The following is a 27,178-nucleotide window of genomic DNA, read 5'->3' as shown; positions in this document are numbered from 1 at the left end:
GTTTGATGGTGTTTTCTCGACAAAAACACAACCAGCCAGCGGTGATTTCCATTTTTCTTTCCCGTAAATCATTCTAGCTCACGCATTAGGACATCTAGCTAAACACCACATGGATAGAGTTTGATTCGACTTCCTCGTTCCTTCCAAATCTGCCCCATAATTAGAGCATCTTACAGCTTTGTGCCTTCATATTGCGCAACTCTTCTATTGTCATGCATTGTTGTTGAGCAGGCAGAGTGCTAGTCGTCTCCCATCTTCGCTGGGCAGAATGATGCAGAGAGTTGAATGGGAAGACATGGCCGAATGATGTTGTGGACTTGGTCCAGACAATCGCCGGCAATGACGCAACCAACCGGAGGGCTGCTCGCATTTGATCCAGTTGCACGCTGCAAAGAGTGGGGAGGCCGGGGTTTGTGCTGGATTTCTTGGTTTTGCATATTCATTGCAATGGATTCGGAGCTTTCCGACACCTCTCATTCCTACAAGTAATTGGGAAGTGAAGAGAACGAGGTTGAGATATATGACATGGGTATATATGCGAGGTTGTGCATTTGGTTATTTCGGCTCGGTTCGGTTCGGTTATATGATTTTCGGTCAATGCGTTTTCCGTACAGTAAATAAGATTTTATATACAAATACGGTTCTGTTGCGGTAATAACCATTTAAGTTTAGTCCGGTTTCACTCATAACGATTTTTTTTTTCATTTGTTTCGGTGTTTAGCCCGTTTCCACGTACCATGTACGTAGCCTAATGTTCTGAAACGCAAGACATGAAAACCATCTTCTGGCTTGGTTCGAGAGTAATTTAAACATTAGAGATAATTGAAAATTATATTCTAACCGGTATTATAGTTTGAAAAGATAATTTAACTCCATAATTAATTCAGAATTATGAAATCAACTTGATCTCTCAACAAAATGGGGAAGAGGAAGTCGGCCACATACAGCGAATAAGTGGGCTCCGTGTCATGGGCCTGTTCCACGGCAGCTGTTGTTACCCACGTGCTCCCCAGGCCCCAACACGCGTCCGTTTAGCTGGGCCGAGGTGCCACGATAGCCTGCACCTGGCCGGCCTGCCTTGTGCCACGAATGCTTTGCTCCGGCTGTTTCCAGGCGTTTCCTTTATATACCTGCCTTTGCTCTGTAAGTATAAGCTTACCTGATCTTGCCTTGAATCGATTGTTAACAAGGTTACACGCATCAAGACTGACCGGCAGATAGCAAAGATGGCGACCATCAAAGCCAAGGTCCAGGACGCCGCTTCCTCCGCCAAGGCCGGCGTCAACAAGGCCAAGGCCACTGCCGGCGCCAAGGTATATATGGACTGCAGAAATTAATGAATCTCAGCTTCTTCTTCTTCTACTAGCTACAATGTTTGATCGGCTCTACAATCTACATGCGTGTGTACAGATGGAGAAGGCTACGACGACGGACCCGGCGAAGAAGCGCGAGGCGGAGGAGAAGAAGGAGGACCGGAAGCTCAAGGCGGAGTCCGACGAGAGCGACCAGAAGGGAGACCACGCCGCCGAGAAGTCCGGGAGGCGCACCATCATCACCGGCGAGGCTAGCTAGGTAATTAATAATAGGTGATCGATGTACGTACTAGTGTAGTATAAAAAGGTTGAATGGTACTGTGCCGGCGCGAGACTGAAAACAGAAATAAGACGACGGACACTGAAAACGTTCCTGTTGGAGAAATAGAAATGGTTCGTACTGTGCTTTTCGTCCCATGCTTTCTTTCATTTCCTTAGCACCCGGTCAAAACTTTGCGTGGCCGCATGATCCCAATCGTATGGTTCTTTAATGTGGTCTCGATCGTGGTGTCGCCTTCCTTCAGCAATGTGTGTATATTCACAAATCATATATATGGCGTTCTCAATCTCCGGCCGGTACATAAATTACTTAATGTCTCTGTCTCGCGGCTTTCGCAAATCATATAAATATATTATCTATTACTATATATTAAATTGGAGTTGCTGGTGATTGCCGCGGACGTCGTACGTCAACTTCATTAAATTTACATGAGTATGGCACCGCGCCCCCTCCTGTACGTCCCGATGCGAACCCCCTTCCCTTCGTGTAAAAAAAACCTCTCTCTTGTCTTCCTGACGAGCGCTCGCTGTCTCCTCCGACCGTTGCTTCTCCTCCCTCCGCCGCAAGTCTCGCGTCTCGTTCTGCACGCCGCAGCCGCCCTCCTCCTCTACGAGCGCCATCTCCGCCGGCAAAGATCTATGGACGGTCCGTCGCCGCCGCGCTCCTCCCCTGCGCACGTCGTCATGGAGATTGGATCCGCCGCCGCCGCCATGGATAATAAACGGCCTAAGAGAGAGTCGATGAGCCAGTCCATTGGGGAAGATGAGGTGGACGAGCCGTGGAGATGAGAGAGAGGCGACGAGGCGAGTGTCTCTGAAGTCGCTCACGCACGCGAAAGTCAATCAGGGCCGTCGAGGCAGCAACAGCAGAAGAAGCGTCGCATGAAGCGGCGGCAGCCCTCGCGAGCTCGCTGCAGCTGCACATGGCCTTGGCCTTCTTTGTGTTGGCTGCGTGCACCGTGGCGAGATCGGCAGAATCGGAGCGTCGCCCCTCTTCCATGACCATGCCCCATTCTCTCTTCCCCGACCACGGAGTGCCCTAGTTGCCCTGTTCTAGAGGCGAAGCACCGCACCTAACGAGGCGCAGTCCGGCGAGATCCAAGTAGAGACAAGGAGATGTGGGGTCAATGAGGACATAACGATCCACTGCCCTTGTGCTTCACCTCTCGTGAGCTCCTCATTCAGATTCATTACTTGATTCAACAAATCAATGAACTCAGCCTCTGTTTTGGTTGTTTGTTCTTTCCAGATATTTTTTTTCCTTTTTTTCTGAGATTCTGTTTTGGTTGTTTGTTCTTTTCAGATATTTGTTCTTGCATTTTTCTATGACAAATCTTGTTACTTTCCGTTCATGGTTCAGATCTTTTTTCCAAATGTTCATATTTCTGATCTTGTTTCATTTAGTTTTTGCAATTAGTTCATGGTCAGGGAAGACAAAGAGGAAAAGGAGATTACAATTAGAATATAATAAAACCATAAGAGGAGGAATACTGAGTCAGCCCAACCTGATTCGATTTGCCAATCAATAAGTATCTTTTGCATCTGTTGTATGAGGGCCCCTTGTGTATTTATATACATGTACTCACATCCTTCAGATTTTTAGTGTGTTAGATTTATATGCTTTGGGCCGAAAAAATTAGAATCCTTAGATAGTGTATACAAGTGACGACCATCTTGTGTTTGGACCGTGGCAGCGCACGGGCATTTCCAGTATTACTTATAATCCTCGGCCGGATTATAACCGGAAGACCGAGGCCATCTGTTCTATTCGTGTTCTGTCTCGTCCGGGTCTAGAAATGCATCGGCATCCTTCGATCGTCTTCACGCTTCGAGGATTTCCACCCGTCTACGCTTTTGCACCACCTACCTCTGCGCAATTAGCCCTATGCATTGTTACAAATTTCCCGACACCCCACATGCTTAATTACGAGTAACCAAGAAGCCAAAAGCTGAGCCTGCGATATAACATTGTTATTTGGGTGCGGAGGAGACTTGAATCAATCAAATTACGAGAAGCCTCATAAAGCGCTTCCTTAGGGGTTAAACTTCCCCTAGTCCATATTTCGAGAAAAAGTATCTCGTGTTTTTCATTTCCATTCCCACAAGAAAAAATACTATAATTCACATTTCGAACAGGCATGGATACAGCATCTATAGGATAACTTCCATCTTGATAGTTCTTTCTAAGTTCCGTCTGATATCCACGATCTCTCTTGATCTGTAACTGAATACAGAAATCAATGGGCTCGGTCAAGTTAGCTATAGGCTGTGCCGTATCAACGACTTCTACGGAAGGTGGTAAGATGATATCTTGAGCAGTTATGCATCTGGGACCTTTGACGCAAATGGATGCGTCTCTAACTCCATAGAGATTACTTCTCAATACAATTTCTTTCAAATTTACTAAAATTTCTTGTACGGATTCTTCAATACCCGCTATTGTAGAATATTCGTGTGGCACGCTTCCAAATTTTGCACGTGTGACACATGTTCCTTCTATTTCTCCAAGTAAAGCTCTTCGCAAGGCAATACCGATGGTATCCGCTTGACCTTTTATAAGCGGGGACAGAATGAAACGACCATAATAGAGACGCTTACTATCTACTCTTGATTCAACACACTTCCGCTGTAATGTTTGAGTGGATCCTGCTACCTCCTCTCGAACCATAATAGACTAGTATTATTATTTGATCATTGAATCATTTATTTCTCTTGAAAGCGGGTTAATTCTTTTACAGACGCCTTTTTTTAGGCGGTCATGTGAGGGTATATATATACCAGTATATATAGCTTAGTGGTATGGGAGAAATAGTTATTGTAACTTGTAAGGCAAGGATATAATTGATGTCTCCATAAAAGTTAGGGTACGGTGAGCAGATAATGTGGAGTGATGATACATATAATTGATGTCTCCATAAATAGGTTATTCCTATTACAAGTTTTACAATGGTTGGCGATTTTAGGACCGTCCAACGTAGTTGATCCAAAGGTGGAGAAATATAAAGTACTAGAAAGTACTAAATAAAGTACTGAAAAGTACTGGAAAGTACCAAAATAATCGATTTATTTTTTAACTAAAAGGATTTAGTGGAATATTTGATGTTGCAACTGGGCCTCACCCCTCTTATTTCAACTGGGCCTCACCCCTCTCTTCTGGCCCATCTTCCTAACCAGCCCCCAATCCCCAATCTCGTCTTCCTCCTCTGGCACTTTGCTCCGGTACAGCCGCTGGTTCATCTCCCCTTCAATTGCCTTGTTCCCAACCTTTTCTCGTTAATCCATCACCCCACGAACCGATTCTGCTATTTTCCGCCCGTATTATCACCTTGATCGTTTTCAATTTGTAACCGAAATCATCAATTTTTCCCTTTCATGCAATATCGGGTCCTCCCTGAGAGGGCGCTGATGTCGGGGTAACCCCCGCACGGCCATCGTACGCCGCTGCAGGTGCTGGCCTATCACCGGTATAGTAGCAGAACACCGCGACGGCAAACATGAGCTGCAGCCACCCCGCCTCTACCCACCCTGCCCACCACCTACGCTCTACGGTTACTGTGCATGCACGCCGCCACCGCTCTCTTTCCCGGGTGGCAGAGGGGCGGCGTGCCGGTGGTTGATGAGAAGGGCTCCGGCGGTGGAGGGGCCTCTCGCTCTGGCAGCAGGACAGGGACGACGAAGAGGATCGATGCACAGGGACAGGGAGGCGTCGCCAGAGAGAAACGAGCATGACATCAGGCGGCCCAAAACAAAACAGCTCATTTTTCAGTTGCGGCCCAGGAAAACAACGAGTACAAATCAACGGACATAATTAATTCCGAGGGAGTACTGAAAAGTACCGGAAAGTACTCAACGATGACCGTAAAAGAGCTATGTTCCTGTTGGGGAAATAGAAATATTGTGGTTTTCGTCTAGTGCTTTCTTTCATTTCCTCAGCGCGCGGCCAAAACTTTGCGTGGCCGTAGTATGATCCCAGTCGGCCAGTCCGATATATGCATGGTTCTTTGTTCTCTTCGTGCATCGTGTAGCCTTCCTCCAGCAATGTCTATACATTCACAAATCGTATGACTCTCTCTATCTCCGGCCGGTACGAAAGGTCTCTATCTCGGATTTCTCCTCGACATGCCGCCTGCGCGGCCCAACAAAGAAGAGCAACTGAGAGATGACGCTGGAAGGAAGCTACAACCGTAGCGAGCCGTACACGTGCCCGCGAAAACCCTCTTAGCAATGGAGCGCCGCAACGACACAGCGATAGTATTTCCTTTTTGAGGAAAAACAGTAGATCAAAAGATCTACTGCGACTATATTAAATAAAAAATTGTTGTACAAAATGATAACCAAAGTTGTTACCAAATACCCGGAAATCAAAGAAATCTAGCTAACGAGTCCTTTAGCCTAGCATAGGACTTTGTTTAGCTCTACGAAAAACAAGATTCATTTCTTCAATAAAAATTCTCCGGCATCTCTATAAAGGGACGTTTGAACCCCGTTGAAGACGCAGTCATTTCTGACTTTCCAGATGCTCCAGGATGCCAGTGCAGCAATCTCAAATGCAGATGGGACTCGGAGCTGTTCTTTCAGATTCCTGAAGTTCTGATGAACATTATTGGCAGGTGCAAATTGAGGACAGAGGTATGTCCAGCAAGCTAACACAAAAGGGCAGTGAATAAGGAGATGGTCTCTAGTTTCCATGGCATGTTTTTGGCAGAGAATGGATTCATAGGAAGGCAGGTGAAATTTTTTCTTCGGCAGCTGTGAAATCATATGTGATGTGTAACATTGGCAAGTGTTTTAGATGAAACATTGATGTGGATACTTTGGATAATATGGATATTTAAGTGATGACATGTATCTTGTTTGGACTTAGTGCTTTGCTAGTGGTGTGCTGATCCATTAGTTTCTTATGTGAAAACATGGCGTGAGTTGTGTGAAACTTACCCTGAGTTAAGTCGTGGACTTGTGCTCGTACTGGTTATTTGTGTGTTCGCTTTCAGGTGTTGCCGGAGCTAGAAGAACGTGGTCGATGAAGGGATCGAGAGACGAAGCTTGGGAAGCTGAGGTCGAGGATTAAGGTCATGCGGGACGTTCGTGCGAAGGAACAATGGAAGTGAAGGTTACGATGATCCGGGAGGGCACCGGTTTGTCGTATGTTGTTTATACCGGAGATGTACGGTATTGGAGATATTCGATACGTGATGGTCGAGTTTTGAAGACATCACAAGAAGAGTTGATGGCATGAAGTGACATCGAGGTGAAGATATGTAGGTCCAGCCGTGGCTGGATGAGAGCTGTTTAAAGATTAAACAGTAGCGTCATCAAGATGGCGTTGGATGGAAAAGTGATCCACATGAAAGTTGTGCGCGTCGTCGAGACGAACAACTTTGCTTTTGGAGTCATCTCAATCCGAGGTCGTATGCGGGCCCCACGGGCAAAATACTGACCGGGACAGAGGAGTCCGTGTTGGATTTGGATTCGGTTTAGAGTTGCGAATTTTCCCTTATAAATAGAGGGCATCATAGGTAGGGTTTTAGCAAGGACGTGAGGGAACTCAAAGCTTTGGATCTAGATCAATTCTTGGAGAGTTCTTGGATGCATGGTTGCATCTTTTGTAATCGATCGACATCGTTGCAATAAAGAGATTCGTTGGCGGTGTCATCTCTGTTCTTCTCGGATCTTCGTGAAATCTTCGTGCTAGATCTTTCTAATACTTTGGTGCAGGTTCATCACAAGCTCATAATACTTTGCTGCAGGTTTATCACGAGATCAAGAGAAGATTGCGATTAATTCATATTTCTTGTTATTTGTCGAAATTGGTTTTAAATTAATCCTTGTAACTTTCTGTCAGCTGTTACTATTTTGATCATATCTTTTGATTGGTAAGTCCGATTGAGCTGATTCTTGTTGCGTTGGTTAGATAATTTTAATACCTTTCTTTTCCATACTCATACGTATTTTTTGGTTCATCCAATCAAAAGTTACGGCTGTTTTACTATCACGGACAGAAAGGTGATTTAGGATTTGAACTTTCAGGAAAAGTTTTAATTTGCTTCCGCGCAATCATTCACCCCCTCTGATTGCCTATCTCGATCTCACAGCAGCATACCCCTGGTATTAAGACAGCGATAGTACTTCCACAAGAACAACAAAGTTGGAACCGTGGCAGAGTGCTGTGAGTTGGTTCAGACCGGCAAGATGAAACGGCAGTCAATGACTTTGTACGTTACATCATATTCGCTGCAGCTGTCATGGCATATTCATTCCAGTTTATCTGTAACTTCCTGACCACTCTCATGCCTACGACTAATTGATCAAGAAATGGAGTGAAGAGATGTTGTCTATTTCGTTTGCTGGGAAGAAAGAAACAAGACCCGTCTGAGTGAGCATATATAACATGTAATTACCCACACACACTAGCTAGTGAAATATATGCCACCGTTGAAGGAGAAAGATAGTGTGTGTATACATAGGACGTACGTCAAGGGTTTCTGTCTTCTCCGTTACTACCTCAGTAGTAAGGTAGATAGGTTGAGTGGCTTCATCATATATACCCTCGGGTGTACCTTTGAATTACAAAAGTTGTGGACGGATACTTTATGGCTTCTCACAGTAATTTAACCAGTGAATAGAATGGACGGCTCCTGATCCCTGGTCCATCTTATGTTCTTCGTCCGTGTCCGTCTTTTGTTCTCAGTCCCCCTCTGCTACCCATGACTTGGCCTAGATGTGTATATGAATTTGTTATTCAGGTTACATCCACATCGGGTGTGGCAAAGTGGTCGAATAAATGTGCTTAGTGATCTTTGATGCATCAAAGTGGCTGTACGTAATTGTTGTGAGTATATGTGTACATCTGTTTTGTTGTACTACTTCCAGATACCTCCTATGCCTAAGATTTATTGACGAGCCAAGGAAAATATGATGACATATAATACATGACGATATAAATTTGGATGGTAAGAAGAGATGCCTGAGAGTACAAATTATCCACTAGCTAGCGTGCAATATATAGCGGCATGGGAGGAGGAAGCTAGTATGATATGCAGGTGGGCTTTGTGTCGTCCCCAATTACTTGCAGAAAGTACGAAGTAAGGTAGATAGGTTGAGTGATTACTCCATCAAATACTCACAGTAGTAAGTAGTACTACTTGATTATCCCTTCCGTTTAGAACTTTAGCGTAGCACTAGCACAGCATCCCTTGGTTGGGCTCCACCTCATGGGCCTGTTCCGCGTGCCCCAACACGCATCCGTTTATCTGGGCTAAGCTGCCCTGCCTTGTGCCACGATTCATGGCCCGGATGTTTCTTGGCTCAAAAAAGAAAAAAAGAAAAATGGCCCGCCCTGTAAGTGTAACTCTGCAAGTATGAGCTACCGCTTAATTGGCTTACAAGTTACAACATATCAACGTACGCATAACGATCAGATCAAAGAGATCATAGCATGGCGACCATCAAAGGCAAGGTTCAGGACGCCGCTTCCTCCGCCAAGGCCAAAGCCACCGCCGGCGCCAAGGTCGTTCGTCGTCCACCGCGTGCGATGCAGAAACGAACTCTCTCAGCTTCTTCTACTACTAGCTTAATTACAGTATCATGCATGTTTGATGTGTGTGCATGCAGGTGGAGAAGGCGACGACGACGACGGACCCGGCGAAGAAGCGGAAGCTCAAGGCGGAGTCTGACGAGCGCGACCAGAAGGGAGACCACACCGCCGAGAAGTCCGGGAGGCGCACCATCGATCATCACCGGCTAGATAGGTAGGAGTACTAATTGATGTTGTACTAGCGAAAGGTTGTTAAGAGTACACCCGGCCGGCCGGTTGGTGAGTTCAAACGTTACTCACCTTTTTACCAACCACTTTGGCCTTGTCCAATCGGTTAGTCCAAAAAAGAGGGCCAAGCACTTTCATGTTAGGTTGACAAGAGAAAGATCAAACAAAGAGTAGTTTCTACTGTCTCTGTATCTCTGTGAGTGACTCCTTCCACTACCGTATTGACCTTATAGCAGTCAGCCGGTAGAATGGGTACGTGTTTTCGGTAATAATTCAGACACGCTGTGGTTCTATGGTCTCTGAGTTATGTTGGTTACATTTCAACCTTCTGATTAGTTTCCGATAATGGGAGCTCTGCTGAACTCAAAGCCGCATCAAAGCAATACGATCAGCATAGCACACGGCGAGAAAAATGTCAAAATGACCAAGTCTTACATAAGATCAACAAACCGCTTATGCGACTGATTCTCGTTAGCTTCTAATAATGAAAATGTATGTAATGATAGCTACAACATAGATGCAAAGGAGATGAACACATCAGGTGATCCACATCTTGTGATCGTTCGTCATCCGCAGCCATTGAGATCTTCCTGACACCTCCAATGCCTACGGGTACTTTAGGAGCAAAGCAAGTAATGGTACAGTAATAACAACTATGACGATGTATGATTTGGTATTGAGGTGGTAAGGAGAGAAAACCACTATACTTTCAGTGCATACGCATGGAATGGTAAGAACAAGTGGCGATATATAAGGAGCTTAGGATTGTACCATTTGCATTACTAGGCAGTAAAGTATAGGTAGGTGCGCATGAGCTTCGTATCGAGTATAAAATTGGCTCCTATATATGCTCATGACTTGGAAGTGTCATTTCAAGCATGAAACAAAGGGATCGCGTTTTTGGTTTAATTGATCTCGAACAATTAATACAGCCAAATTATCACGTACTGAATCCAATAATTTTGAAGTGATCCCCTTGTCATTTTCATTTGCAACATCAGTGTAGACTACATCAGTGTGGGGGAGAAGATCGGTATATGTTAGCAGTCTCCCTAGAAATCAAAGCACCATTTCTTACCGAAGAACCATTCACCGTGCAAGTTCTCAAGTGAATGTACTTTTTTTTTCGAAAAGGGGAAGAGTTCCCGGTCTCTGGATCAATCGATGCACACAGCCATATTTTATTACAAAGTTATAAGAATCTTACGAAGTACAGTCAAGTGAATGTACTTAACGAGTTCTTTTCTCTTTGGTAATCAAACATAGTAGAAAAGTCTAATCACCTTTCTTTTGTTCTTACGGGAACACCGCCAGTGCTGATTTTCATTGATGGACAGACGAATGTGGCTTAATTATAAGAGAAAAGTACTTTTTTCGTCCTCAACTTGTCGGAAATTGTCCCTCCAAAACAATTCGTACTTTTTTCATCCCTCAATTTTCAAAACCGGACACTTTTAGTCCTTAAGACTATCTAAAGCGGTTTGTCTAGCCACGTGTCTGGTTTGCACTTAATCCCGTGACCGCCGAGGCTGTTGAAATTGGCCGTCGTCGTGCTCTGGATCTCGTCCAGGCACTGGTTGTACTTCTCCTCCATCTGCATCATCCATATCTTGATTGGAAAAAAAATAAGTGAAAAAACTATACGAAAACCAGACACGTGGCTAGGAAAACCATTTTGGATGGACTGAGAGACTAAAAGTGTCCGGTTTTGAAAATTGAGGGACAAAAAAAGTACGAATTTTTTTTAGGGACGAAAAACAAACTTTCCGACAAGTTGAGAGACAAAAAAAGTACTTTTCTCTTGAGCAGATAATGGGGACTTCTGATACACAGACGCAAACTATCTTAGCAATCCTCTGCTCAGGTTTAATGTATGTAAAATGATCAGACCGTATAACATATATGTGAATACAAAGGCTTGTAAATGTCCGCTCCAATTAACTCTGTTGAGTCTTGACTCATACATAAGACTCTTGTCACAACAACTTATTACACAAAAAAACTCTTGTTATATAAATAACATTTTATACTCAATTTCTGAGTTCATGGACTAGTGGTGTATTTTACTCTATAAGTAACTTAGATATAACGAGCACTTATGCAAAATGTGACACAATGGACAATGCTCTACAAAGAAAAGGAATTTTGTTTCGGAGGAAACAGAGCAAACACATCCCATTGTACTTTTGCTCTTATTAAGACCAAATGAATTATATAAAAACAAAACAAGTGGATGTCGGTTAGTAGGATTTATTCAGTTCTTACCACAATGGATGACCATAGCTAACTCTACCCAGTATCTTCTGCTGTATGGAAGGACGCATGGGGGAACTGCCCTTCATAGAATTTCCTCTCTCACAAAGCATATCAGCGGACATTGTTTATTTCTACCCTTAACCAGTTTGGTAGATAACTACATCGTTCAGTTTTATCGTTGTTCGAATCACCAAGACTGTAGATGAAGAAATTTACCTAATGAAACTTATTGAGCTTTTTTGTAACAAACTGGATAATGTTGTTGTCACTAATATTTCGTAATTTGTTGGGAATTTCCAGACACCTCCTATGCCTACCCATGATAACTGAGGAGCCGAGCATACCAGGATGAGATACGACATGATAGTTTCGAAAGGCATGATGCAAGTGAGAGTAAAACCACAAAGCTAGTGGCATAGAAAGAGGAAGTATGATGTATATGGCGTTAAGAGGGTAAATCTTCTCCCTTTACTATATAGATTATATAAACCAGGTGCCCAAGACTCTAAAATGTTGAGAGGGCCAACGTCTTGTAAGAGGGAAGTCAAGTGACAATTGGCTTATATAGAGAGTTGAAGCTAGGGTAATGGTAATGTGTGCATGGCTTATACTAATTAATCTCAACACTTGTACTCTTAATTAAGTGATGGCAAATAAACTGCGTTTGGTGGAAAAAGTAATGGGAAGTGCCGTTTTACTTACTTTAGCTATCAAGTAATTCCGCTCCACCGAACTAGTAGTCCTTACAAGTCTACAACTCTCCTCGCCTGCTACAGTGCTACTATTTCTTATCTCTGGTATTTCTCTCTAAGAGACTAACCAATTTCTGGATGTCCTAATTAACCACTACATAGTCATGATTAAGATAAACAGCAGTCCATGCTGTGCGTGCCACTAATCCTTGCCATTGTCGCCCCTTATCCTCGTCATCCTTGTCCAGAAAATTAAATCGGCCATCAATTTCAGGTTGTTTTTGTTGGGTTAAGTTAGAGTTGTTATGACAGTTAAGACAATGAGTTCAATGGGAGTGATCTCTTGGGGACAATCAAAACTGAAGATGAGCAAGAACTGTAAAGACAACACGCTCGACACCATAATCCTTAAGAAATCTTATATACTCTTGTATTTTTTTTTACAAATTAGGAAGAATTTCATTGTCTCCCAGATTCTGCATCCAGATAGTGCAGATGGGAAAAAAAAATATAAGGAACCTTTTCCAGTTTTTTTTTTGGAAACTGCTGAAGGTGAGCACAAATTTCTTCTGGATATTTTGTCGTTTGCCTCCGGAATTTCTCTTTTTTTTAAGAAACCTGCTTAGCAGCAAACTGAACACGTGACACGTAAGACATTACGCAGGGCAAATTGGCAAGCACATGGTGCAAAAGAACGTGTTTATTGGACTATGATAAAACAATTCCGGCATCAAACGACAAAATATCGTCGTTGCTACAATCAACCATGATTTTCAGTAATTCCTGATAACTCCTATGCCTACGAGTAACAGAAAAGCCAAAAAAAAAGTTTTACGGCAAGACATCGTAGTCTTTTTTCGTTTCGCGTGCGCTGTGGGACTGGTTGGGCCATCGTAGTTGTTGTGTGCGTTCGCGTGTCTTGTGGAACTATGCGGTGCCGCTCCCGCTCGATCTGCCGTTGCTGGCTGCCTCATTTCCCTCGTCCCTTCGCTTATTCTCCGGTTCTCCCTCCCGCCGCCAATCCCCTTCGATCTGTCGTCTTGGGGTTTCTTTGTTTGTCCAGGTTCGTTCGGATTTCGCTTCTTTTTGCCTTGCTGGGCGCGGTGTGTTCGTGCCCTTCTTATTTGTTGCCCAACGCCGCTACCTCGCCATGTGCTCCTTTCTCTCTTCCTCCAGGTGAGATCTCGGTCCTCCTCGATTCACGGCCGTTCCGCTCGGTTCGCTGTTGCACCGCATGGATGTGACCCGTCCTGTCGTTGTTGTTTTTTGGCCTAAAAAACCAGCCATATAGTGAGCCACCAAGGTCGACATGATGCACCTGGTAGCTGTCCTGCCCTTCCGTCTGCACAATCCACCTGCCCTTCAAGAACGAGAGTGAGGTTTCCTCATTCTATCTCTTTGTTGGGTAAATTTGGTGCCTCTTTTGAATAAACCATGTCTAGAGAGTATCACCCCGGAGGAAGAACCCGGAGCCAACGAATTTTTACAGATTAAAACGTCGGATGGTTTGTATGCCTACAGTTGGAAGAACTACACTTCGAAGAAGGATGCTTTCCAAGATGGAAGAATATGCCAAGAGGCTACCTTCTGGATACAAAAGGTAACCTACCTTAGCTTTAATGTTTCAGTGCAGTTATTTCTGCTAATTTTTTGTGCAGCTGATCCACACTTTTGCAGTTCTCTCTGGTGTCCAAAGTTTTGTCGTGTGCTTGTTGAGGAAGCTGCTTGGAAAAGATGATAGTATTGTATTTCTTATCTGAACGGTATGTTTCAATCGCAGAGCTTGGATACATAGTCTAGGTTGACATGTTCCTTTGGCGGTTGTCAATGCTGGCATTGCTGGGTGTTGCTTGCCTTGCCTTGAGCTTTCCTGGTATATTTACATTGAACTAGTGTTATTTTCACATTATGTTAGTGCACTTGACGATGGTCTGGTCTACTGTCCCTAATATGGAAAAAGTTGCAGTGCTATATAATACAGTGTTTGGTAGCCTTATCCATCTTTTGTTCAGTAGAAGATTTATTCCATGAGTGTTACCCAGGCTTTAGTTTTCTTTTAGTTGGCCACAAATTGTCGCTTTTCTAAAAACTTTAAAGAAATATTCTGAATACATGCTCAAAATTAGATTCGTTGATTGTCTTGTGCTTGAATTGTGTTTTTTTATTTAAGCAATGGCCTGAATGTAATCTTTCGCTTGATGTCAATTACCCTTGAAGCAAGGTCACGAGGATCTTGATGCTGCTAGCTTGCAGGAACACGAGGAGTTTGCAAAGGTGAAAAATAGGGAATATGGAACTTGGGAAAAACTATGAGATAGATACCTGGTAATTCTCTCCTTTCCCACCAGAGTACAATGACTCCACAAAGCTGTTTTACTGTGAGTTTTGCCTGAACTTCATGAAGCGCAAAGAACAGCTCCAGAGGCACATGGTGAGCTGCACTTATTAGTTACAGTATTGAAAACTATGTGCTTTTCATATAGGCATTGCCAACTTGTTGCCTACTTACTTGGCATTTTGGGTCTTCTCTTGTATACCATAAATTGTAACCAGATAGTTGATCACGTTCTATTTCTACAGAAGAAGTGTGATCTTAAGCATCCTCCAGGTGATGGAATCTACGGATGTGGAGCTTTGTCGATGTTTGAGGTAATATATGCTTGAATGACATTTTGCCAGCCTAGCATTGCTATTACCTTTTGGTGCTTTTGATCTACCTTGAGAATGTTGTTAGAGCTGCACATGTTTGCTTACAAAATATACTGGATATATCCCCCAGTTTCCTCAGTATAGGTAGAATATCAATTTCAGTTAGGTTCTAAATAGAAGCTGGCAGGATTGGTGGATGAGTTGTTTTTTGTCAATCAACACTCATTCATTAATAAAAACATTGCTATTACAGAATATGTTCAAAGCCAGAGTGTGACATCTAGAGATGCAAACATTAACAATTTCATTTCTCAAACAATCAAATTCCAGTTTACATGCTTTATGGAGAGAGAGTAACGGATGGTGCATATGAAATATACAATCTGTTAGCATCATACCGCTAGCTGTTACCGACTTACTCTTATTTCCAATCTGGAATGGTGTATTTAGGAGTTTTATATTTGAATCATGCCGTTGCTCCCGACATACTAGGATTTCGGCAATTGAATTGAATAGTTTGACACTGAAACTTACAGTAAGGATTCAGTTGATAGCTGTGTTTCAATGGTTTCCATATATGAGTAGTAAATGTACTTGATTAGGTCACTTGGAGCTGAGAATATCTTGACAGTCTTTCTTCTTGAACTAAATAATTTGCGAAGCTGAAAGGCAAACTATGTGAGTTGCATGACTGGAATCATCGTTGCATTCTTTAGCATGCACCAGAATTTACTTAAAAGAAACCATGGCTTCAACTAAGAAGTGAGAAGAGAGCAAGTTTTTGGTATGCATTATTACTTGTTTAGTTATTTTGTTTTATAAGGAACAAGCATCATGTTTGGCTGCTAATCAAACATGCATGGTTGTAGTTCAGCTCTTACTTTAATTTCTCCATGTAGATTGAATTCAGTGGAGTCATGGATCAAAACCTGAAGGTTTGCTTTGCAATTTGAAGGGCACAACACCTTTTTTATGCATTTTTGTCTTCATTGGAAGAAGAAACTCCAGGCTATGGAATCAATGAACTGGCCACACATAGTGAGCTCCTTCATGTTCATTTGGGGAAATATTTTGAGGCCATGGTGAGGGCAGGAGATATAAAGCTCTCAAAGAGGTACGCCCCATAGGGGCCCTCTATTGCATCACATATGCCGCGCCGGTGTAATTGGCTCCTTCATGTTTGTCAACTATACGACCGATAAAAAACAAGGCAAAATATATGCTTTCTATAAAGGTAGCTATTTCTGCAGGGTGTTTTGCACCAACAAGCATAATGCTGCTAATATATATCTTGGCTATTCCAGTTCTCATCTTCTGGTTGTATTGGGTTGAGATCATTGTAACCGGGGTTAATCTGTTTAGAACATGTAGGAGGATAGTAAAAAAAACTGCTACTTTGCATACAATCCAGGTTGATGGAAGCTTCCTTAATCTGCACGCTTCAGGGTTTAGTGTGCTGTTTTAGAAAGATCTTTAAGTTCATACTTCTTAAAAGACTCGAAATCGAAGAGAATATAAGATAGCAACCTAAGAAACGGCCTAAAATCCTCACACCCACAACATTCGCATGTTAGACAGTGTCGCAGCGAAGCGCGATTTTTCATCTAGTACATCGACATGGGCGGTAAGGAAGCTAGTATATATATTGCTCAACGGTATGTGTCATGTTCCATTAGCTAACTTGTGAGCTAGGCAGGTGAACAATTACTCTATACAAAGTGGTTGGTCAGAGACTTATAACACATCAAATCTCGAATTTGATCCCTGATGAACTACAACCACCCTATCTTCACCGGCCTATTCTAATAGACATTGCTGACATCCTTTACTGTGAATAATGGACCATCAAATTCAGGTTGTACCTTTCTACGCAGAGGCCGGGGTTGATATTGCATATTGCTTGATATGGCTTGGAGATCGAAGCCAATCAGTAGGGATGCCATGACAACTAGAGTAAATCAATCTTGTTGTGTGGCGAAGGGGAGACCTCGTACAGTAATTAAGCCGACTAGTTGAGATGCCATGACAATCAGTAGGTTGCTAGTTTGTAAATTAAAATGAACATGATTTATCTACATGCAAAACTGCAGAGACAATACGACATACATAACCCCTGGAATTAAGCAAATCTTGTGTACCAATGTATGCTTTGCTAATACCACAAAACTAACCATTTTCTTTGTGACCGACAGAACATACTTAATTAGCATTGTTAACGACGCCAGGCCAGGCCAGGCCGGGTCAAAATTGTCAGAAGATGACAATACATTTTTAAAAAGTAGAACCAAATGTGAGGATGTAATGAGCACACAGAGAGAGCTAGTGTGCGTGTTGACTGTGTTCCGCTACTTGGTGAGGTCCAAACTCCAAAGTCCAGGCCGGTGCGCAAAAGTTAAACCAATTTCGACTTCTCCTTCAGCAGCAGCATTACAATGACAAGAAAAGAATTTATGAAATGACGAGCGTCGTGCCGTGTCAGCTGCGCCGAAAATCTCCAAAATCCACACCATGCTACATTTACACAATAACGCCCTGTCTTTGCGCTGAATTTTTAGGGTACCCCTCGTAGGTATTGACCATGCATGGACCATTGACCCACTTCTATTGGATTTGATTAACTATAGGTCAAATGATCGCCTAATCTTCGATATACAGAATAGGATGATATGGTTTGAGATCGTCTGGCTATATACTTAAACTTTGCAATAAAATGGTGGGTGCATTATTCGATGTGGAGGTCGGGAGACCCTCTCGTCGAAAAAAATAAAAAATATAATACCCATAAAACGTTGCAGGCATCCGGCTTGCCAGTTGCCACCATGAACTGCCAAAAGACCATCTCTTCTCGTGTGGAGCCTCAATCACGGTCTGAAAATGCATCGGCATGTCCAGACCACACTCACCCTTCGACGACGTATGACGTCAATGGACAGGAAGTACTAGTACAACATTGAGCGAGTAGTCAAATAAATATGCTTAATGAAATTGAGTGGTCTTGCATCGGATAGCATCATTGTGACTGCACGGATATAAGCTTTGTTGTACTTCACTACTTCCAGACACCTCATATGCCTAGTATTAATTGACAAGCAAAAAAAGATGAAGAGATACATGCATTTGGATGGTAAGAAGACAGATGCATATATGAGAGCGCAAATTAACACTATAGCTAGCTAGTGAAATATATACATGCATGTGAGGAGGAAGCTAGTATATATAGCTAGGACGTCAAGGGTTTAAGTCCTTTCCATTACTAGCTAAGTACTGGGGTAGATAGGTTGGGCGATTACTCGGTGTACCTTTGAATTTTTGAAGGGTTTTTTTTTTTTTGGCGAAGAGAATTTTTGAAGGTTTGAGGCCGGGCAGAGGGGCTACTGTAGGACTTCTCACAATATTTTAGCCGATAAATTGTGTTACTCCTAGTTATTACAATCAAAAGGTTGAGTGTGTAGTGTAGATCAAATTGAAGCTATATATATGATTAAAATGATTTGTCTACAGGCAAATTAATTGAATTACGGAGATAAGATGCTGATCCACCCACCCCTAATCCTTTCTACTTATGATCATGTTCTTCACCTTCGGAAGGAGACAAGCCAACTAACTTTGTTAATGACACCACACCAGGTCAAAATCGTCACAAGATGACAATAACAAAAATAAAAGGCTGAGCATTCTAGAAAGGCAGATTGATCTGACCTTATCACCTTTTTGCTAATAGATCCAGCCGTCCAGAAAAAAAAGTTGAACAATTCGTCTTCTCCTTCGGCAGCGGCAACGTACAAGAAATTGAATAAGAAAAGAAAATGAAAGAAACCGTGACAAGAAAAGAATTCTCATGAAAAGGATGACCGTGCCGTGTCAGGTCAGCTGCGACCAAAAAGCTCCGAATTTTACACCATGCTACATTGTACGATAAAACCCCTGCCCTTGTGCTAAATTTTAGGGATACCCCGAGTAGGTGTTGACCGTGGACCGTGGACCGTGGACCATCTTGTATGCTTATGGATTTTACAACCTGGTCAAGATTAAAAAACATCTGAAGCAAATTCTATTTTTTACAGCATTTTTTTTATTATAAGTAGCAAACAGGTCCATGTTGAGGTCGAATCTTTTTACCACTATGTAATATGTATATGACCAAGTGGCAGTCCTGACTGAATTGTAATTACAAAATCTTAAAGGTACCGGATCGGGAAAAGGGCGTCTTACATCTTAGCCTTAACCCGGAAGCAAGTAAACAAACGAACAAACAGAGAAAGAAACACGGCAACCATCGGCCACGCCACGCAAGAACCTCACGAGTTCTCGCAGCCAAGAAAGATTTCCCCTTTTCCACCCATCGATCACAACGAGTTCTTCTCTTCCCCCGGATTCGCTCTCCCTCTCTCCTGCTCGCTCGCGCGCGCGATCGGATTCCGGCTTCTCCGGCGACCTCCGAATTCCCCCTGATTCGATCCGAACCCCTACCCCCTGATCCGATGGCGGCCAGCGCCGCCGCCGGCAGCAAGATCCGCAACGCCAAGCTGGTGAGCGACCCCGCATCTCGGCTCTTTAGGTCTCGTTTCAAGGCGGGGTTAGGATTTTGTCTATTTATTATTTGTCCGATCGCTCCGTGGCCCGTCCCCCCGCGATCGGATGAACAGCAGACGCCGCCCGTATATTCGCCTGTTTAATTTAGGAGTGTTGTTTTTGTTAGATGGGGTCAATTAATTTTACCTGTGATCGTGGAAAACAAACCCTCTTTTCTTTCGGTGTACTGCGGAGACTTTTATGTACTGTGTGGTATGAAATATTGAGCTCTGCCTTATGTTGATATGTGTATCTACCCTTGTGTTGGATCGCCAGGTTCTTCTTGGAGACGTGGGCGCAGGCAAGTCCAGCCTGGTGCTCCGGTTCGTGAAAGGCCAGTTTGTCGAATTCCAGGTGAGAGCCCTCTGTTGCACTACATGTCAGAGGTTGTGATTCTGGAATTGGGCAGGCCTGTGTTACTGCTGGTACTTACTTCTGCTGTGTTTGTGTTTGGCTGCAGGAGTCGACCATCGGCGCCGCATTCTTCTCGCAGACCTTGGCAGTTAACGACGAGACGGTCAAGTTTGAAATCTGGGACACGGCGGGGCAGGAGAGGTACCACAGCTTGGCGCCCATGTATTATCGGGGCGCTGCTGCTGCGATCGTTGTCTATGACATCACGAATGCGGTTAGTACAACTAGAAGACACATTTGCTTACTTGAATTGAATTATTATATTAGCAGCTTGCCTAGTACTGAATATGTACGCCGCCACAGACAATTAATACTGATTATGAGAGTACAGCTTGGTAATGCATCAAATGAGAATACCTCTTGGTAACACAATTACTTGAAGAAATTACATAGCAGCTTTCCTATCACAAATAAAGTGCGACACAGCAGACAATTGGTACCGCTTGAATGCTTGATGTTAATTTCGCTTGTTAAGCTGTCTGAAGCATCAAATGGGTGGTCTTAAGAATCTCGGACCAACTTTAAGTCTTAGATATTTAGATCTTCCATAGTTGGTGTAAAAGGTTTGAGCACTCATTGTTTTAGCATTTAGATAGAAATTTTCTGCTGTTCTTTTGGTTTTTAAACAAATAATATATTGCCAGACTGATATATAGTTGTACTCTCTGGAAAGACAGGGATGTTATGAAATTAAGGGGCTAAAATAGGCTCCTTTACTTAAAAAGGATACTTGATGAAGCATGCACTTATTATGTTAACCCTGACAGCTTCTGGTGAAATCTGCCTGTATCAAGCCTAGTGTTGAAACATAACTGGTCTCGGTTTATTAGCTAGTTGAAACATTTTTATCCGATCATTATTAGTTGCACACATTCCTTCTCTGTACTATCCCTAACCATATGTGGTTCTCTATCTTAATGATCGATCTGTAACTGAAATGCATCGCTACTACTAAAATGATTCACCCAACAGTCATTTTTCTGAGCAAGCATAATATAACTGTATATAGCTGTGTTCTGGAGTTTCTAGGAGAACAGCTCACACATATTTCTGTGTGGGTTCCGTCTGCTGAGCTCTGCGTGTCTTAGTTGGTTTTTCTAGTGATTTGTATGTGGCTCTCATTCTGTATATGGACATAGGCTTTCTAGTGCTTGTACGGTTCAACAACTGAATTCTTAAGGGATATCTATTTTAACCCTTCTTTTGCATAAATTGCTTTGTAGATTGCTGACGTCAATTGTTAAATACTTAGTTTCTTAGATAAGTTCTATTCACACGTAATCCATTGTCGGCGGACCTTGACTTGGTGTGCACCAAAATTAAATTTAGATACATCCTGATTTGCACCATTCAGATTCAAATCAATCTTGATTTCTACCGAACAAGTTTAAATCAGTAATAATTTGCTCCTTATCGTAAGAACGTACCTATTGGGTAAAAATTGGTGAATAGTGATATAATTATAATTGTTATTTCTACCTTACAGGCCTCTTTTACTCGTGCAAAGAAATGGGTTCAGGAACTTCAAGCACAGGGTAATCCATTTTGCTCCTTTATGACATTTTGACTTTGTTTGAGCCTCTAAAATATGGATTTCTCTGGATAGTGTTTGTTCTAGGAAATTTGTATAAATGATCTGGCTGATATAGTTATTAATTCTTGACTGTTTCCACACAGGAAATCCAAATACAGTAATGGCTCTGGCTGGGAACAAGGCTGATATGTTGGAGGCAAGGCAGGTGCCAATGGAAGTATGTAGTTCTGCTTCTTGAATCCACTTTTGATGTAGTTCTGCTTCTTGAATCCACTTTTGATGTTACATGCATGCATTTTGTTTGGACATTTGTCATCAGCGTATTATAGTGCCTTGTTTCCTCCCAGTTGCTTTCAATCAGCATTAACAGACCCCTTGCCATTCAAATACTGCATTTTCTCCAGTTGCATTTGATGTTTGGATGATAAATATGGTATTGTATGTTAAATTAAAAATGTTTGACTAACCTTCTGCTCTAGCTTCAAGGAGAAACCAGCTCCAAATAAAAATGGAGTATTGACTGTAAAAGAAACATAAGAAAAGTGGCAACCTCCTGCTGGTTCTGTTGCATCGTGTAAGCAGAGCATTCTAGAAGTTACATTGCCAGGGCATGGACCTGTGGTGACTTATTTGCTTCCTCTAGTGTTTTAACATATCAGAGATACTGTCTTGTGTGTGAGAGAGAAACATATTGCGTTTATTACAATGGAAAGAACCCTCTGTCCTGTTATTCAGTTGTTTGAATGATTTAAATTCTTTGTGGTGCAGGAAGCGAAGACTTATGCTCAAGAGAATGGACTCTTCTTCATGGAAACATCTGCTAAAACAGCGACCAATGTGAATGATGTATTTTACGAGATTGGTGAGTATATACCATATAGATCATTTTACGGTTGGATGGCTTTCTGATTCGCTAGTCGTTTGCCATACAAAAATTGTGTATTTTCTGCTCCTGCTAATATCTAAGCACTCCTATGTTGATACGTCCACTTTCAGCGAAGAGATTGCTTCAGGGACAGCAGGCTCAGAACCCACAGGCAGGAATGGTTCTCTCTCAGAGACCGACAGAGAGGATGGTGAGCAGTTCATCATGCTGCTCGTCGTAGATCGCTCCGGCGAGATTGCTTCAGGGGACAGCCATGGCCTGAAACCCAGCAGAAAATATGTATGCTCCAAAGATGCTGTCGACGATTGCGAACCGGCTGCTGACGCCGTCCCAGCTTTGCTACAATCTAGACCTTGTTTCTTGTCATGTTCGTTGTGTAAATGTGAATACTAGTGGTGCTGCGGAGATTCAGATATATTTGCAACATTGCATTAAGTATTTCTGAATGACTCGAGTAAATACTTTGTGCTTCAATTTATTTTAATTTTATTTTATCACTTAAAACAAAGCACAGAAACGTTTCCTAGTAATAATGGGAGAGCTGCAATTTACCACCAATAATCTGTCAAAGAGGTGCATCTACCAGCGAAACATTTGCCTTTGTAGCCTGAGCGAGCTTGGCGTTGACGTGGATTATGATAATCCAGTTTTCTTTTACCACCTTATTGCCTTAATTTTATTTGGCTAAGTGACTTTTCCATATATTTATGTCCTTTTGTCATTTTCACAATAGAAATAAATTTAACATAGCACAAATTCAGCAGCTGCGAACTGAGCTTTAGCTGATTCAATTGAACACAAAGAAGTTGTTAACTTACCAAATCATAAGTAGCTCATTCTGTAACGACGAACGTCCACAGAGACAGCAGAAAAAAAATATTATTTGCTGATGCACAGAAATCTAAAGAGAGTTAATAAAGAGAAAAGCCAGCATAGGTATAGAAGCATATCATCACTTTTCCTGTGTCAATTTTTAACAGGGTCATGGGAACATATTTTATTCCAAATGGAACCCAGTATGTGCCATCTTTTCTCTAATGCTATGTATGATGTTTCTTCACTGGATGTAATCGTCATTGTAGGTGTCACTGATCACCGATACAAACCGCTCGAGCCATGGCAGCTGGTGGAGGTCCTTCATGGTGTCAACAATGTACGAGTCAGAGCAGCGGGGTGGCGATTGGCTCGGGTGGTCCCCCAGGCTGAAACCCCCTGCGAGGAACCTCTGAATGAGCGCTAGCTGCGCCCTCTCCTGCTCCGAGTATCCCTCGACGGCGGTGGGCATGCAGTCGAAGGTGTCCCATGCCCATATTTCCGATGCCTGCCTGGAATGCGCTGCTGGAGAGGGCTCGATGCTGTCTTCATCCCAGAAAACACATTGGCATGTCTGTACACCATTGTTGTACTCAGCGCCACAGGAGTAGCAGAACTCATGGCCACACCTGCAGAAGTTAAAAGGAACCGTTTAGCAAAGAGACAACTGGAAAATGCATATATCAATCCTCAATAAGAGCACTTATGAGCATTTATAATGCAATGGTGATCGCATCGTCAACATGTGAAACATAACAGTAAGACCCTAGTGTAGAAAGACATTATTGTACTTGGCTACTGATGAATGTTAGGCCTCAAAGAAAGCTTTGGGGCACAAAAAGGAATTGTATGAAGTAGTTGCAGTTATGGACTTGTACTCTTGTTTGGGAACCAAGAATCATGGAGGAACGACTCAGTAATCCGTATTAAGAAATATGAATACTTTTTCAAACATGGTGTCCTATTGGTTATCACCTTCCGCTCACAAGGCATGGATCACTAGCCTTTTCAATGGTCTGTTCTAGGGATTCACAAATTTTATGCTTTTGGCTGAGGTGGTGGTGCATTTATTATGCAGTTCTACTTCTGTATATAATTGTTTGTCTTCTCAAAAATTACATGCATCTCAGAACATGTGAGGGTTGTTAACAAGAAACAAACAAGAAAAAGTTCCTGCAAATATCTAGAAACTATGAGGCACATGAAGAGCATACCAGCAAGTCATATGGATGCAGCCTTCTGTGAGTTCGATCATTCGTCGACATCTCTGACAGCGCCTCCACCTATTGTTTTGTGCCAGACGATGCAAAGATAAATCGCCTGCATCTCTTTCCTCAATAGGCAAGCTTTGGTACTCATCACAGCCCATCATCATGTGCCATGGCACTCCACAGTTGATACAGATATCTCCATGGCATTCTGGGCACTCAACACAGTTGAGGTCTGACTGACTTGATGAACTTGCCCTAGAGAAGTGCTGACTAAGATCTAATAAAACTGAACAATTTGGAAAGGGGCAATAAAATCTTTCCATGTCTGAGGTGCCAGGTACTGCGAAAGCTCTCTCCAGGGATTCATAGCTCCTAGCCGGCAGAAATGATTTACACTCACCAGCTGAAATATGATATTTACACCTGAACTGTGGGCATCTTATAGGCAGCTTTGAGGCTTGCAGCTTTTCTTCAACATGCGCAATCAAGCAACTATAGCAAAATTTGTGGGAACAGCCCACCTTAATCATCTGGGACCCTAGCCTTTCCTCACAGCATATCGGGCAGGTGCTAACCTCATATGGAGAGAAATACTTGATGCCGATTGCTTCTTTGGCCAACTTCAACGGCCTCTCAAGTTCAAAGCTGGGGAGCAATATTAAATCAAAGTCTTCCAACTTATCAACCAGTTCAAGAATCCTATGTCCTAAAGCTACCAAAAGCTGGTCTTCAAGAATTTCAGCTTCCGCAATCTGTTGTGAAAAATAACAATAGAAAGACATGTTGAGTTAAGTTAATCCAAATATGCATGGTTTCAATTTGATGAACAACAATAAGACTGTTAAATATCTGAACTAAAATAGCACAACAGACTATAGCTTCCGTACAGAATACCTTAGGTAGAGCACTGCCCATCCACAGCTTTCTCAGCATTATGTTTGTCACACTTTAATTTGCATGTTTTCCATATTTAAGACTTGATATAAAAATTTGACGCCTATGTCTTGTACAACTATTGCTTGCTAATGCGGGATCAGCCATGACGGTAATAGGTAAAACTCAACAATCGTGAGATGATGAGAATGAGTTGTTTACGGTCATTCATATTTAGCTGTCAAGATTGTAAATTTCCCAAGCATGAAAGACATCATTCCTCAGGAAGGCAGTATTCAATTTGATAAAACTGAATATGCAATTAAATGTTCTTTTATTCTGGCAAACACAGACAGAATGAAAAATCATATCGGTTGGTGAGACGACTAAAACGAGTCATCTTAATGTATCCAATTCAACGGCATAAACAAACGTATGCACGAAGGCACGAAACATCTATTGAAAAAAAGTCAGAAACTCTTGCCTGAAAGTATAGCTTCTCTGAATTAGTGAAAGCGAAGATCTTCTTTATGCCATTCTGCAATGCCACCAAGAGGCCATCCATCAGTGCCAAGTGCTCAGCTACCAGCTCATCCACATAGAAATCCAGCTTCTTCTGTACCCTAATTACAGGCACCCCAGGTGAACTCTCCATCACCACACCGATCCCAGACAACTTTTTCCCCTCTGCCTCCGAGCTCGACACGCCCTTGAAGAACAGCAGCACCGAAGTCTCGTCAAGCCCCCCCTTGACGACACCGGCCGTGAAGGACTCCTCAGTGTCCTCCCACTCTTCATCCCCGCAGCAGCTCCTGAAGTCATCCTCGCACCTTGAATTGCCAGCGAACACATCGTCGGCATCGACGAACCTGTCCTCCATCCTCAAAATCCAATCCAATCAAATCCAATCAAACCAAAATGACCCTCGCTCAGAAATCAACTAGAAGGCCAATTCATCCCCAATTGTCGCAACCCTATGTCAATCTGCTCCAAGGACCCCCACAGATTAGAGGGGGGATCAATAACAGCACGAGACTTCTGCTCAGAAATTAACAGAGAAAATGGCCAGGAAACACCAGACGGAGCTCCAGATCGTGAATTCCACCGCTGCGATGACGAAATTGGCTGCGACAGTGACAAAGATCACCAAAATGTTGGAGCTCTCCTCGATTATCCAATTCCCCATACGATCCGCCCAACGATTTGGTGCCCAGAGTTACAGGCACAGGGGACACAAATTCACCGCCATGAGTTCCAACTCCCGAATCTGCCAGACAAACAAAACGAAATCGCCACGGATCGTGGCCAGAATTAGAAGCTTCCTCCAACCGCATACAGAATCGATTTCTCCACGAAAAAAAAAACTCTAGCTCAAAAGCAGAAAGCCGCAAAGAGAGTGGCACCTAATCCTCAATTTCTGCGAAGAACTCAGGCACTCAACAAGACAGATCTAGGAATGCTCGAGCATTCGGTCAAGGCTACGAATTCCGGCCCCAAATTCCAAGCCAAAAAGAAATTCACAAACAGCAAGGGAAAAACTCCCCATCCCTCCCACCCTCTCTCTCCCTCTCGCGCCCGTGAAATCGGGAAAATCTGCCACCTGAAAAACGGGGGGCGATAAAGCCACACTTCCCAGAACACGCGGCAATCCGCGGCCCCGAAACGAACGAGCGAGCGAGCGAGCAACGCCCCCTGATTTCAGCCCAGCTCGGAGAACACACGGGGAGAGGAGAAGAGAAGAGAAGATCACCTGGCGGTGGGGGCGAGGAGAGCCGAGTCAAGCCGAGTGAGGCGCCATCGGGGGCCGGGAGGTCGAGGAATTCTGAGGTATGGTGGCGCCTTCCTTCCTTGCGGCAGGGGAGGAGGAAGAATTTATTCGGGGAAAGAGACCGAGAAAGAGAAAGAGAGAGTGGGGAGGAAGAGT

The 27,178-nt window shown here is 43.1% G+C and overlaps 3 protein-coding genes and 1 long non-coding RNA gene across 7 annotated transcripts; 3 read left to right on the top strand and 1 right to left on the bottom strand.

Moving 5' to 3' along the window:
* The first annotated feature begins 1,167 nt into the window (after positions 1 to 1,167).
* On the top strand, positions 1,168 to 1,714 carry LOC100829653 (protein LE25). Its single transcript, XM_003579056.3, has 2 exons — positions 1,168 to 1,313; positions 1,411 to 1,714. Exons 1-2 carry the CDS (start codon positions 1,227 to 1,229, stop codon positions 1,570 to 1,572), a joined length of 249 nt encoding a protein of 82 aa, XP_003579104.1. The 5' UTR covers positions 1,168 to 1,226; the 3' UTR covers positions 1,573 to 1,714.
* An 11,496-nt stretch (positions 1,715 to 13,210) lies between these two features.
* LOC104584346 lies at positions 13,211 to 16,354 on the top strand. 4 transcript variants are annotated; one of them, XR_002966020.1, is made up of 6 exons: positions 13,211 to 13,365; positions 13,479 to 13,902; positions 13,980 to 14,065; positions 14,556 to 14,733; positions 14,883 to 14,951; positions 15,851 to 16,354. It is a non-coding gene; the product is annotated as an uncharacterized LOC104584346 (long non-coding RNA). The 4 variants fall into 4 exon arrangements; XR_732012.3 differs by having other exon boundaries at positions 13,216 to 13,478; positions 13,586 to 13,902; positions 14,549 to 14,733; XR_732010.3 differs by having other exon boundaries at positions 13,218 to 13,478; positions 13,586 to 13,902.
* A 2,829-nt stretch (positions 16,355 to 19,183) lies between these two features.
* On the top strand, positions 19,184 to 22,841 carry LOC100845928 (ras-related protein RABF2b). Its single transcript, XM_003576398.4, has 7 exons — positions 19,184 to 19,480; positions 19,800 to 19,877; positions 19,984 to 20,151; positions 21,424 to 21,472; positions 21,615 to 21,688; positions 22,240 to 22,333; positions 22,468 to 22,841. The coding sequence occupies exons 1-7, from the start codon at positions 19,433 to 19,435 to the stop codon at positions 22,575 to 22,577; spliced, it is 621 nt and encodes a 206-aa protein (XP_003576446.1). The 5' UTR covers positions 19,184 to 19,432; the 3' UTR covers positions 22,578 to 22,841.
* A 377-nt stretch (positions 22,842 to 23,218) lies between these two features.
* LOC100826894 (ATP-dependent RNA helicase DEAH12, chloroplastic) lies at positions 23,219 to 27,178 on the bottom strand. Its single transcript, XM_003576352.4, has 4 exons — positions 27,005 to 27,178; positions 25,739 to 26,521; positions 24,385 to 25,133; positions 23,219 to 23,799 (listed from the first exon to the last, which is right to left on the bottom strand). The coding sequence occupies exons 2-4, from the start codon at positions 26,132 to 26,134 to the stop codon at positions 23,415 to 23,417; spliced, it is 1,530 nt and encodes a 509-aa protein (XP_003576400.1). The 5' UTR covers positions 26,135 to 26,521; positions 27,005 to 27,178; the 3' UTR covers positions 23,219 to 23,414.

This window comes from Brachypodium distachyon, chromosome 4 (genome assembly GCF_000005505.3).
Source record: "Brachypodium distachyon strain Bd21 chromosome 4, Brachypodium_distachyon_v3.0, whole genome shotgun sequence".
Taxonomy (NCBI): Eukaryota; Viridiplantae; Streptophyta; class Magnoliopsida; order Poales; family Poaceae; genus Brachypodium; species Brachypodium distachyon.
Note: the sequence above shows the minus strand (reverse complement) of the source record. Positions and strands in the feature narration are given on the sequence as shown.

Bases quoted from the DNA above. Each gene is read 5' to 3' on its own strand.
- LOC100829653 (XM_003579056.3), top strand. From the start codon at position 1,227: ATGGCGACCATCAAAGCCAAGGTCCAGGACGCCGCTTCCTCCGCCAAG. The intron at 1,314-1,410 runs GTATATATGGAC...GCGTGTGTACAG, and splicing joins AGGCCACTGCCGGCGCCAAG to ATGGAGAAGGCTACGACGAC.
- LOC100845928 (XM_003576398.4), top strand. From the start codon at position 19,433: ATGGCGGCCAGCGCCGCCGCCGGCAGCAAGATCCGCAACGCCAAGCTG. The intron at 19,481-19,799 runs GTGAGCGACCCC...TTGGATCGCCAG, and splicing joins AGATCCGCAACGCCAAGCTG to GTTCTTCTTGGAGACGTGGG. The intron at 21,473-21,614 runs GTAATCCATTTT...GTTTCCACACAG, and splicing joins TCAGGAACTTCAAGCACAGG to GAAATCCAAATACAGTAATG.
- LOC100826894 (XM_003576352.4), bottom strand. From the start codon at position 26,134: ATGGAGGACAGGTTCGTCGATGCCGACGATGTGTTCGCTGGCAATTCA. The intron at 25,134-25,738 runs GCAAGAGTTTCT...TTTTCACAACAG, and splicing joins CAGAGAAGCTATACTTTCAG to ATTGCGGAAGCTGAAATTCT. The intron at 23,800-24,384 runs GTATGCTCTTCA...TAACTTCTGCAG, and splicing joins TGCATCCATATGACTTGCTG to GTGTGGCCATGAGTTCTGCT.